The following is a 12,950-nucleotide window of genomic DNA, read 5'->3' as shown; positions in this document are numbered from 1 at the left end:
GATACCAATTCAAGTTGCAACAATTAAAATAACCATTCTGCTTTGAAAATAAATGATTGATTTTAACGAAAGCATCAATTTACATACACTGTCAACGAGGATTAGGGAAAAACGACAACATATTTTATATAACCGCAAAGTATTTGTTTTTTATTCTACAGTTTCGAAATGATTCGTACTAACAACAACGATTAAAAAGGGCGTTTGTTTTCTGTTTTTAACAATTGAACAATTTTAGTTGCTTATTTAATCAATGAAAGACGCGGTGCCAGCGATATTATTCCGTTAGTCCCGGGTTATTTCGTTGTCTTGTGCTCCAAGACAAAAGAAAAAGTGATGGGGAAAACGAACAAATCTTATATCTAAATCTGCGCTAAATCGGCAGTTTCTAACAAGAATCACAAGTCCATAAAATTATGTTATTTGGATACTATTCTATATATCTGTCTGCAAATTAAAAGCTTCAATGGGCGATAAAACCACATTAAAAAAACAAAAATGTATATTTTAAATGACAAAACATCACAGCAATCGCCTTAAAGGAATATTCCAGCTGTGTAAAAGCCAAAGAGTTGCCAGTGTCGCAGAGGGAAGCGTCGCAGACAGAATCGCACAGAGAAACAAACAGGTGCATCGCACAGACACTTCAGGAGATCAGTGGGACAAACACGATTGCTACAAATTCATATTATAGACGATGTATACATTTTATGGTAAACAACGCATTGTTCCTCTGAGTCAAATGCCAATAGTATTTGTTACATCATGATGAAATGACTGCTGTAAATGTGCTGCTTAGGCAATATATAAATGATGTATCTAATACACAAAATACGTATCAGGACATACAAGGCAAATATATACATGTATAGATCTGGTTAGAGCCCATGTCTCCAAAGTTGTTCCTGCGTCTTATAATGGGGCTGTTCTCTCTTATAGCCGGCTGGAAAATGCAAGGTTGGGAAACATTGGCTAAAAAGAGTGCATTTGTGGGAGTGCTGTGGGTCCTTATCAGACCTGGGACTGGCTGTTGTGCTGCATTATTACGTTCTTGTGTTAAATGTGTTTTACTTTCTCCAGAAATTAAGCTTTAAGACCACGCGGTTTCAGAATTGCAGTGTATTTAAAATATATTTGGTGGGCTGGCTCCCTTTTGCATATTTGCAATCGGTTTACATTGAAGAACCATTTTTTGTGACACAATGCCATACTGATTAGATGTGTATATTTAATTTGATGGAAATAACTAGTGTGAGTAAAAATAGAAGCGATTTCGTTTTTATTGCAAACATATCAAACAAACGTTTTGCACACTGGTAGCAAATTTTAGCACTCCCCCATATCCCTAAAACTCAAGTAATACATAAGATAGATAGATAGATAGATAGATAGATAGATAGATAGATAGATAGATAGATAGATAGATAGATCGATCGATCGAGAGAGATGATGGAGAGAGAGAGAGAGAGAGAGAGAGAGAGAGAGAGAGAGAGAGAGAAATGATAGATAGAGAGAGAGAGAGAGAGAGAGAGAGAGAGAGAGAGAGAGAGAGAGAGATTATAGATGATGGATAGATAGATAGATAGATAGATAGATAGATAGATAGATAGATAGATAGATAGATAGATAGATCGATCGATCGATCGATAGATCGATCGATCGATAGAGATAGATAGATAGATAGATAGATAGATCGATCGATAGAGATAGATAGATAGATAGATAGATAGATCGATCGAGAGAGATGATGGAGAGAGAGAGAGAGAGAGAGAGAGAGAGAGAGAGAGAGAGAGAGAGAAATGATAGATAGAGAGAGAGAGAGAGAGAGAGAGAGAGAGAGAGAGAGAGAGAGAGAGAGATTATAGATGATGGATAGATAGATAGATAGATAGATAGATAGATAGATAGATAGATGAGACGAACATGACACATACCATTTCCCATCCCTCTGACTCCATTCTGTATAGTTCCAATCAAAGTTTTTGTGTCTTACAATGCAATTATCTGTGCAACGATTTGCCCAAAGCAAGCGGATGGCGTGATGAAAGCTCACACTTTCCTTTGTACATATGTAATTATGTATGTAATAATATAACACTAATAATAGAGAAAACCGTTGCAGGAATTTGTTGATGTATAATGCAAAGTAATTCTGTAGCAGCATCAATAAATGTATTTCTTCTGCAACTATCTGTGCTATCTATATCTATATGTATATATATGTAATGTATGTATGTGCATGTATATATATGTAATGTATGTATGTGCATGTATATATTTATGCACAAAGCATGGGATGAGCTGGATATAGGAATGAGTACTTGCCTGTTTAGCAGTGGGATCCGCCCCGGGCCCCTCCATACAATGTTATTTGAGAAAGGCAAGTGTTTGACACAGTCCAGGAAGGGATTAGCCAATGGGAAGTGGCCAATGCGCTGAGTAGCCAATGGCAAGATGTACATTGTTGTGCAAGTGTGTGTAATGAGTAGGCACAGAGCAGCGAGTGGAGACACAGGAGCTGCGCTGAGACTGAGTGTAACGTGGAGGTTGGAGCCGGACTGTCCTGTGTCTCCTTTCACTTTCACAGCGGCCGGACCTGCAGCCTGAGATCTGTCACGTGTGCAGGGGAGTCGGGCCTCTCAGAGAGTGCGGGGAGTGCAGGGGAGCAGCTTCTGGGTAGGAGCGTGCTAGAGAAGACCTCAGGTGTGGGCGAATCGTGGGTTGGAGGGTGCTCACTGCTCAGTGATGTGAGTTCTGGATCTAACCTCGGACTGGCATTAAAAAAAAGATACTGACTCTAATGGAATAATCGTTGGCGCCAGACTGAGGGGCGCAGGTTTATGTGGCACAAGGGTAGTCTATGGGACTGTGTGGATAAAGCAGCTCACAGTAGTGAGTGTAGGGTTAATACTAACTGTAACTTTAGCGCGGCGTGTGTAGCGCAGAGTCAGTGCAGAGTCAGTGGAGCTTGTGTGCCTTACTATAAATCGGGGCACTGGGATATACAGACGGGTCAGTACATTTACCTGCTATTTATTCAAGGGATTATAGGGGCACAGGGTGTAGTGGATCAACTCTACAATGGAGCTGAATGGTCCCCCAAGTTCCCAGGTTCCTCATACCCCCACTTCTGCTCCATCACTTCCAATCACCGTGGCAGGTACTCTCCTGCGTGGCCCCCAGTTGCTGCTCCGCGCCGCAGAGAAGTATCCCCGCACCCCCAAGTGTGCCCGATGCAGGAATCACGGGGTAGTGTCCGCACTCAAGGGCCACAAGCGCTACTGCCGCTGGAAAGACTGTATGTGCGCAAAATGCACTCTGATCGCGGAGCGCCAGCGGGTGATGGCCGCGCAAGTTGCGCTCCGCAGGCAGCAAGCCCAGGAGGAAAACGAGGCCCGGGAGCTGCAGCTGCTCTATGGAACTGCCGAAGGACTAGCTCTGGCGGCAGCCAATGGCATCCTCCCACCCCGGCCAGCCTACGAGGTCTTCGGATCGCTGTGTGGCGAGGGAGGAACAGGTAATTATTTTTTATTAACAAATATTCTGAAGCGCTAACATTGTGTATTATCAAACATAAACAAGCTTTACTGAAACAGGAGATAAAAAAGGCCCCTGGCCACCAAAGCTTGCAATCTTTCACTTCTTAAAAAGATTTCATTAGACAAATTGGATGGATCGGTGGGTAGATATATTATTTTATTATTTATTATTAACGTTATGCTTACTATTAACTTATTAATCATTATTGTACTCAATGATGAATATTATGCTTATTAGGAATACCTGAGCTATACCTGAGAGCATCGCTTTCCCTCTGATTGCAGGCAAGCGACAGATGAGTACAACTCCAGTACATGCGATTTTATTTCAGTAGCAACTCGATCGCTTGAACATTGTAGCGATTTTTGGCGATTCCAAATTTCAGTCATTTCGTAATCGCTTTGTATTGTCAGACAGCTCTACTGTCCCAAACTACAACAACGTACAGTCGCACAGACAGCGCTTTTATTCTGTTACATTTCTAATCAATAAAGTCGCTGAGTTTCCGGTGTCGCTGCCGCAGCTGCTATACTGCCGAGTGCCCGATTGTGTCGCGCGGAGAAATCGCCGTCTTATCAAACAATTAAGCAGATATGGCACATAATGAATAAATCAAACACAACTAATACAGCGAAGTCATCTTGATATGGTTATTTGTAGAATTTTTATATTCGAATTCCTGTACTGATAATATATATATATAGATAAAATAATTGTATCAGATCTTTTAGTGACACGTTTGACACGTCCGATCTTGAAAATATCAGCATTTTCGTTGCTCAATTCCGGCCTGGAGTTGAGAGTGTGTCCATCCCTCATTATTATACAGATGACCCCAATGGAGAGCTTGTGTAAGGGCGACAGGTGTAGATGCGACTGGTGCAGTGGAGAATCAGTAGAGCAGTGGTTACAAAATGTTACCAAATGTGGGAATGAAAAAGCAACACTATGCCCCAAATACTTCTTGACTTTTTGGAAAGGAATTGCAGTCCTCCGTCTGTACAGTAAGGAAGGTGATGGTGTCAGTAACACTTTGTATTAGATTTGTCCAACTTGCAGCCTCCCGCTGTTATATAACTACAACCACCAGCATTCCTAAAAGCTAAATGTTATGGTGGATAATGGGAATTGTAGTTCAACAGTAGCTGGAGACCTGCAAGGTATTTTGCTATTAGTCAATTCTAATTATTCATTAGGTGCATTTTAACTCCATTCTGTCCCCAGCTGTAGGTATTGAACCCTATATTGTCTGTCACTGACCTCTCCTTGTCATTCTCTTGCAGATTCAAAGATTCAAAAGTTTGACCTATTCCCAAAGAGCCTCATCCCCAGATCTATGACTCCTCAGCTGCCTTCTGGGGGGAAACCGGGGTCTCCAGACAGTGAACCGGTGTCAGGCAGTGCACCAGGTGCCTCATCCCCTGAGGCACAACCTGGTTCTGGCTCAGAAAATGGGGATGGTGAGTCCTTGCTCAGTTCCCCAATCTCTAAGGAGCTCAAGGAAGGAGAGGAGAGCCCAAGCTTAATCAGCCCCCTGAGCTCAGAATCTGGATCTGATGCTGAAAAAGATGAGCAGGATCCCAGTTCTTCCTCCTTAGCCAGGCAGAGGACCCCCATAAACATCCTGACCCGGGTCTTCCCCGCTCAGAAGAGGAGCGTCCTGGAACTGGTGCTGCAGGGTTGTGGGGGGGATGTGGTTCAAGCAATTGAACAGATACTGAACAACAGGAGTCAGGATAAGGGTGAAGGGACCTGGTCAAAAGATGGAGCCCTCCAGAGTATTCAGCCTTCTGTGTCCTCCACACACAGACCCCTTATTGCTGGGGCCCTTACTCCTGCTATTGGCACAATAGGGAGCAGGTCTGCATTCTCCCCTTTACAGCCCAATGCCGCACACTTTGGCACTGAAGCAAACACATACCAGCTAGGTGGGCACATTGGGTTGAACCCGTTGAGGTTGGCCTATTCTGCTCACAGTAGAGGACTTGCTTTTATGGCCCCTTACTCAACAGCTGGATTCATGCCTACCCTTGGCTTTCGCCCACCTATGGACTATGCCTTCAGTGACCTTATGAGGGACAGAGCCAATGTCCATAAGGACCAGGTATACACTAATGGACTCTATGGGCCAGTGGTCAATAATAATGCTGAAAAACAATGAATTCAGTATACAAGGAAGGGCATGACAGCTCTGGTTTTGCAGACTCGGATTTTGATTGCAGAGCATTGCTGTGGGATTAGATGACATTTGTCATAAAGTCTTAAGAATGTCTCATGTAAGTAAGACAACTGAGGCCCATTCTGGAGAAAGACCTAGTGAGGTAGAGTACTGTAAAGACATTCCTGTTCTCTGCAAGGCAACATGATGCTTTTGGATATGTGGAGGGTATGGATAATACTAAATCACTACAAATACAAACTGCACTTTTTCTATTAAAAAAGGGTTGACATTGTTTTTTTTTAAGGATATACGCATGGGCACAGCCCCAATCCATTGTGATATAAATATATACATATATAAATATATAGACTTCTAATGTTATGAGCTGGGATCCTAAGTTATTCTTGTAAGTGAACCTTTTTTAATGATAACAAGGAGCCATGCACTAACACATTCCAAGGTGCAGCACTAGAGACTGCTCTGTGTGTACAGATGTGGAGAGAAATGGGGGTGCAGCACTCAGACCCCCCCTCCTTTTGGTGAATCTCCAACTATTGCTGTTAGTGTAATTGTTTAGAAAATTGTTAAAACCTTTATGTGACCGTTCCCTAAGCGTTAGAAATAAATGTTATTTTCTAAAACGGGTGTGATTGAATCTCTAGAAGTGAAACCTGTCTATCCACAATGTTCCATATGTTCATGGATATATTCAGCTCCCTGCACAGAGTTACTGTTACAAGCAATGCTGGTCATACACTACTAGATTAAAATGATCTTCCATGACCTATTATTGTTAGAGACTCTGTATAAAGGCATTTATTAATCCATATGTAATCCAAATATCTCCTCAAAGCATGATAAAATGCAGGATTATAATTTATATACATTTATAAAGGCATAAAACCAACAAATGCTTCCGAGCTTTAGACACAGATCTATGCATTTCTCATTTTCATTTAATATGCAATCTATTATTCAGAAACCAATTATTGAAAGGCAAACATTTTTTTACTTTCCTGTTCTCTGTAATAAAACAGTACCTTGTATTTGGTGGTAACTGCACTGCATACATTCATACTGGTGGCAGATCAATAGTAGATTTTTTAATGTTTTTAGTAGTCTTAAATAATAATACTCCTGATTACTAAAATACCTGTTATCCAGAAAACCTAAGTTTCCAAGCATTCCAGAAAACAGATCCCTTACATGAATTATTGAATGATAATTTTTGTTTGCACCAACTCCTGCTGATTCTAAAACAGAGGTCATTAGTCTTTATTGCTGGCCCCTAATTTGCCAAATGCTTGGGTTTAGAACTACATCTATAAGATCCATTATCTGGAAACCCATTATCTAAAAAGCTCAGAATTACGAGAAAGCCATCTCTCATTGACTACATTTTAATAAAAAAATGACGTAATAATAAAAACATTATCTTGTATTTGATATCAACTAATATATAATGAATCCTTATTGGAGGCAAATCAATCCTGTTGGGTTTATTTTCTGTTTGAAAGATTTTTTAATAGACTGGAGGCACATTTGTCAAAGGTTGAATTTTAAATTCATGTGACTTTTTAAAACAACCCATAAACTCTCATGAACTTGAAATGCAACCAATCGAAATTTATTAAAAAAAAAAAAAGAAAAAAAAGAATTTCTTAAACTCGGTTGAATAGGATGGACCCGAAAACTCAAATCAAATTTCAATCAAATTTGATTTGAGTTTTTTCTCCGAAGGCTGCAAACAACTCCAAATTGATCCCAGGACGTCTCCCATTGACTAAAAGCAATTTAGCAGGTTTTAGGTGGCGAATAGTCAAATTCGAGTTCTTAAAGGTCCAGTGTATGATAAATCTCAAAGATTGAATTTAAGAAAAAAAAAAAAAAAAAATTCGAATCGAATTTGAACAATTCCCTAGTCAAATTTGACAGTCTTGGTCATAAAAAACTCGAAAATATGAATTAGAAAATTGAATTTTCAATTCCACCCTTGATAAATCTGTCCCTTAAAGAATGGAGATCCAAATTACGAAAACACTCCTTATCCGGAAACCCCCAGGTCCGAGCATTCTTGATAACAGGTCCCATACCTGTTATGATGTGTGTGTGTGGGCGTGTTCTTTTGCTCCCCATCTCATAGCTGTAATAGATAGAAATAAAAACAATTCATGAAATCCACACCGTTTCAATGTAGTTGAAAAAAAAGGCAAGTCTATCATGTTTAATTTTAAACACCCTTATTAAACTCCAAATACAAATATAGGATCTATTATTGAAAAAAACTGTTATCCTGAAAGCTCTGAATTATAGCATTGCCAGTTTCCATACAGCCCTATACAAAACTATCCTCCATGATTTTAAACTATGTTTGAATAATAAATGAGTGTTTTTAGCCCCGCTAGTGCTCCGTGTTTTTGAAGATTTTCACTCAAGCACTTGGATAACAGATCTCCCTCCTCTGCTCTGTCTGGCCACTTGTGTAGCTGACTGAGCTGGACATATCACTAACATGCTCACTGGCATGGAGATAGTATTAGTGCAGATGTGAGGTGTGAAACCTGTCCGTCCCAGGAGGTGGGGTGAGTGCAAGTCATCCTAAACCAGCTTTGCTAGAGCAGAGATATTTCTCACTGACCTTAATAGAACTGAATGAACAGTAAGTGAGTCTGGGAGCGTCTCTAAGCATTGCACGCAGAGCAGGATTTGCCATCTGATGCAAAACTGAGGACATTCTGGGTTAAGACACAGAGAGGCTCAGAGAAGCTAACAAAATACAATTCTGTTCTCCCTTTATTTGTTCTAAGCACTTTGGGCACCAGGTGTCATTTTAAGGCATTTTAAATGCATGTAAACTACACCTTTGTCAACAGATTTGACATAAATCCTACCTGGGAGCTGCCAAATCTGTATCAGAGAGTAAACTTTTTAATGGTTTCTCTTCCATGAGGCAGTGAAACTCAATATCAGTGCAAGAAAACGTTTTTTAATAAAGGAAGGCTTTAACTGTGAGCTAATTTGATTGGTCTCACTAATTCCACTTTAATTGGAAAATGAGATGGCTGCGTGTAAGTGCCATTATGTATTGGCTGGAAGAAGAAATGATGCTGAACATCTGTATAAACTATAGCGTGTGGTTAGCTGTCGAGCCCCTGCATTCACTGACTTTGGTCCAAACCCCGAAGGTATTTCACAGCTGTGCGCTTAAGCCTCTTAATGATGGTGGGAAGGTCTCCTAGAATTTACCCAGTACAGTAAGGGTTAACAGTGTCCCCTTTTATTAAATAAATAAATACATATATTGCCACTGACACATTTTCTCCTGATTTTTATCATTTTCCCACCTACAGACTGTGCAGAGTATTAAATATTATATCTACGGAGAATAGGCTTCCAAAAAGTTAATGAAGAACTGCCAAAAAGCTGACCTTCAGCTTCCCCCCCTGAAATGAACTGATTTAATTGTATAAAGTGTAATTTCTCAAGCGTTTACACTTATGACATTCTGGGTAGGGCGTTGACATACTACTTCCCTTGGCATTCATCACAAACAACAATAATGGCCACTAGTAGTGATTTAGTTTCTTTATAGATTGTCTTTGCTGGAAAATGCAATGTGGCAGGTATACACTGAATGTGACTTGGATCCCTCAAGGCAACATTCCCAAGTAGAAAAAGTGCTGAGTCCCCAGAAATGTTGCCACTTGAAGCCGGCAGCAGTGGAAGAAGGAGCCTCAAAAATCACTGACATGCCTATGGTTTATTCAGCCTTAATCTATCTCAGGTGACGTTTAGTAAGATCTCTGTGGGATATCCAAGTACCTGTAGCTCTTACCTCTGTGAATGTATAATTCTTCAACACCAGGAAGTGCTCCATGGACATTATTTAAAGGGATACTGTCATGGGAAAAAATTTTTTTTCAAAACGCATCAGTTAATAGTGCTGCTCCAGCAGAATTTTGAGCTGAAATCCATTTCTCAAAAGAGCAAACAGATTTTTTTATATTCAATTTTGAAATCTGACATGGGGATAGACATATTGTCAATTTCCCAGCTGCCCCAAGTCATGTGACTTGTGCTCTGATAAACTTCAATCACTCTTTATTGCTGTACTGCAAGTTGGAGTGATATCACCCTCTCCCTTTTCCCCCCAGCAGCCAAACGAAAGAACAATGGGAAGGTAACCAGATAGTAGCTCCCTAAGGGCTATTCCACACGGGGAGATAGCGACGCGTTTGCGGTCGCGGCGACAAAGCGCCGCGACAGTCGCCGCGACCGGCGCAGGCGACAGTTTTGTATGGGCGCCTATGTAAAAACGCCTGTGCTAACCACACGAGGCGATGCGCTTTTCAACAGTCGCCTGAAAAAGCCTGGCGAGGCATTTTCAGGCGACTGTTGAAAAGCGCATCGCCTCGTGTGGTTAGCACAGGCGTGGCATTTTCAGGCGACTGTTGAAAAGCGCATCGCCTCGTGTGGTTAGCACAGGCGTTTTTACATAGGCGCCCATACAAAACTGTCGCCTGCGCCGGTCGCGGCGACTGTCGCGGCGCTTTGTCGCCGCGACCGCAAACGCGTCGCTATCTCCCCGTGTGGACTAGCCCTAACACAAGATAACAGCTGCCTGGTAGATCTGAGAACAACACTCAATAGTAAAAATCCATGTCCCACTGAGACACACTCAGTTACATTGAGAAGGAAAAGCAGCAGCCTGCCAGAAAGTATTTCTCTCCTAAAGTGCAGGCACAAGTCACATGACCAGGGGCAGCTGGGAAATTGACAAAATGTCTAGCCCCATGTCAGATTTCAAAATTGAATATAAAAAAATCTGTTTGCTCTTTTGAGAAATTGATTTCAGTGCAGAATTCTGCTGGATTAGTACTATTAACTGATGCGTTTTGAAAAAAACATTTTTTCCGATGACAGGATCCCTTTAAGTCAGTAAAGATGAGGCTTTAAATGTGGGAAATATATAAAATATATATAAATATATTTTTTGGAATTTTTCAGTTTAATAAGATAGGGGCTGATTTATTAACATTAAGATCAAAAAACGTAAATCTCGAAAACTTGGTTTTCATTGTGAGTTTTTTAATTCTTTAGCTTGTTATTCAGCAGTTCTCCAGTTTGTAATTTCATCAATCTGGTTGCTAGAGTTCAAAAAACGATAAAAAAGCAAAAATGAAGGCACACCTCGGCACACCCATCAGCGCATGCAAAATGACACCAACGGATGTGACGTCACAATGCAATGTGTCTGTGTGTGATGTTATTTCTGCCCATGCACCACAAAAAGTAACCCCTACCCTCCTCCTCTGTTACTGGATTTCATGGGAAAGTATCTGGTAGTAATGGAAGAGGCTTTTTTTGCAAAACTTTGGTTTACAAGATAGACACTGAAGGGTTTTCCCTCACATGCCTCTATATAAAATACAGGGGTTGGTGCTACAGGTGGCACAAACCCCTACGGTTGGCCCATTTGGGGATTTCCCTAGAACTTTCCAGAATGGGGAAGTGCATTATATAGGCAGCAGGGAAGTAGGAACTTCATTTTTGGTCTATAAGATCAAATGACAGGGGACAGACATTTGAATCCAGTCAGGTGGGGAGGCCGTTCCATTGTAGGTGCTAGTTAAGAGATAGTGAGATCTGGCCTGTGAGGAAGCTAGGTTAGCTAAGCAAGGGCAGCCTGTAGCCCTGACAAGAAGTTTGTGTATGTGTGAAGACCCTCGGCAAATGTGCACCAGTTAGGGGAAATAGTGATTAGGTGTAATTAAGTGAGTTGTGTGTTGTAGTGCTGTACACAGCAGAGGCTCAAAAATCTAGCTTAAACGCCTCAAGTAAAGTACAGCACAGTGATTCCCAGCCAGTGGCTCATAAGCAACATGTTGCTCACCAACCCCTTGAATGTTATTCCCAGTGGCCTCAAAGCAGGTGCTTATTTTTGAATTCCTGGTTTGGAGACAAGTTTTGGTTGCTTAAAAAACAGATGTAATGCCAAACAGAGCCTCCTGTAGGCTGCCAGTCAACATACGGGCTACAAAATGGCCGTCTTACACTTATTTTATTACCATCAAGGAATATTTTTTATGCTTGTGTTGCTCTGTGTCAACTCTTTGTAGACATTTTTAGAATGTTGCTCATGGGTAAAAAATGTTGGGGCCCCTGGTACAGTACATGCCTTGGGTCTTGTGGCTCTGCATAATGCAACAAAACAAATTTTATACAAAGTAGCACAGCTGAATGATTCGGACTGTTGGAACCCTGTGCTTATTCAGTATAAGAAAATACAGGGAATCTGTAATTAATTTGTGAGCTGTACAAATATTCTGTTTCTACTACAGAAACATCATCAGACTCATTTACTTGCACTGGTTTCCTGAAATGAGTTGCACCTAGAACCCTTAGCTTGTAGGTGTCAAAATGCTCCTTGCACTTCTCTGTAGCTGTGCTCAGCATCACTCAGTCCTTCCTAGGGTTGCCACCTGTCTGGATTTCACTGGATAGCTGGTCTTTCGAAGGGCTGTCCAGGCCAAACCTTCCTGTCCAGATATCCAAATTAGTAAATCCAGACAGGACATTGAAAATAATGTCATCATAGACTAAAGCTCGGGAAGGCTAAGCCTTTCCAAACCTGGCTGATAATTAAAATTCAAGAGAAGAAAAAATAATAAGAAAAAAAGCATTACTTACTTCCCCCCCTAAAGATGTCAGCCCCGGTACAGCCTCAAGAGGATTGGCTAGGCTAGTAGAAGAAATTTGAAGCTTCCTGAAACCTAGTGGCAGGACTGAGACTTGCACTTTGAGAGGAAAAAAAAGCTAACGTTTAGTCTGTGTCTGCTGCCATGATATAACTGTTCCTGTTCATGGGTTATGTGTGTCAGGGCCAGCACACAGATACATTTTATTGTTTATTCCTTTGCTTTAATTCCCTTCTGCCCCATCCCCACCAGCCTGGGAACAGTAAATAATAGTAGAGCATGCATATCAAGTTAGGGGAAGTCAGAGCACAGAAATATGGAGGGGGGAACCAAAATGCAAGGTTACTAGTGAAAAGGCAAATGTACCTATGACGTGATAGAAGAGAAGATGGACAGGGTAAATGAGAAGAAACAAGAAAAAAATATAGAATGTATAGGTGATGGTGGAAATCAGTATAAAAAGAGAAAGACAAATTAAAAATGAGGTATAGCAAAAGGATAATTAGGAGGATACATGGGATAGCAGAAAAAACACAGTAATTGCACATTCT

General features: G+C 41.0%; 1 protein-coding gene across 1 annotated transcript; it reads left to right on the top strand.

Moving 5' to 3' along the window:
- The first annotated feature begins 2,530 nt into the window (after positions 1 to 2,530).
- dmrta2.S (DMRT like family A2 S homeolog) lies at positions 2,531 to 6,342 on the top strand. Its single transcript, NM_001095679.1, is given in 2 exon segments — positions 2,531 to 3,517; positions 4,824 to 6,342. Coding segments are annotated over 2 exon segments (1,314 nt in total). The 5' UTR covers positions 2,531 to 3,081; the 3' UTR covers positions 5,702 to 6,342.
- The last annotated feature ends 6,608 nt before the right edge of the window (positions 6,343 to 12,950 follow it).

This window comes from Xenopus laevis, chromosome 4S (assembly GCF_017654675.1).
Source record: "Xenopus laevis strain J_2021 chromosome 4S, Xenopus_laevis_v10.1, whole genome shotgun sequence".
Classification (NCBI taxonomy): domain Eukaryota; kingdom Metazoa; phylum Chordata; class Amphibia; order Anura; family Pipidae; genus Xenopus; species Xenopus laevis.
Note: the sequence above shows the minus strand (reverse complement) of the source record. Positions and strands in the feature narration are given on the sequence as shown.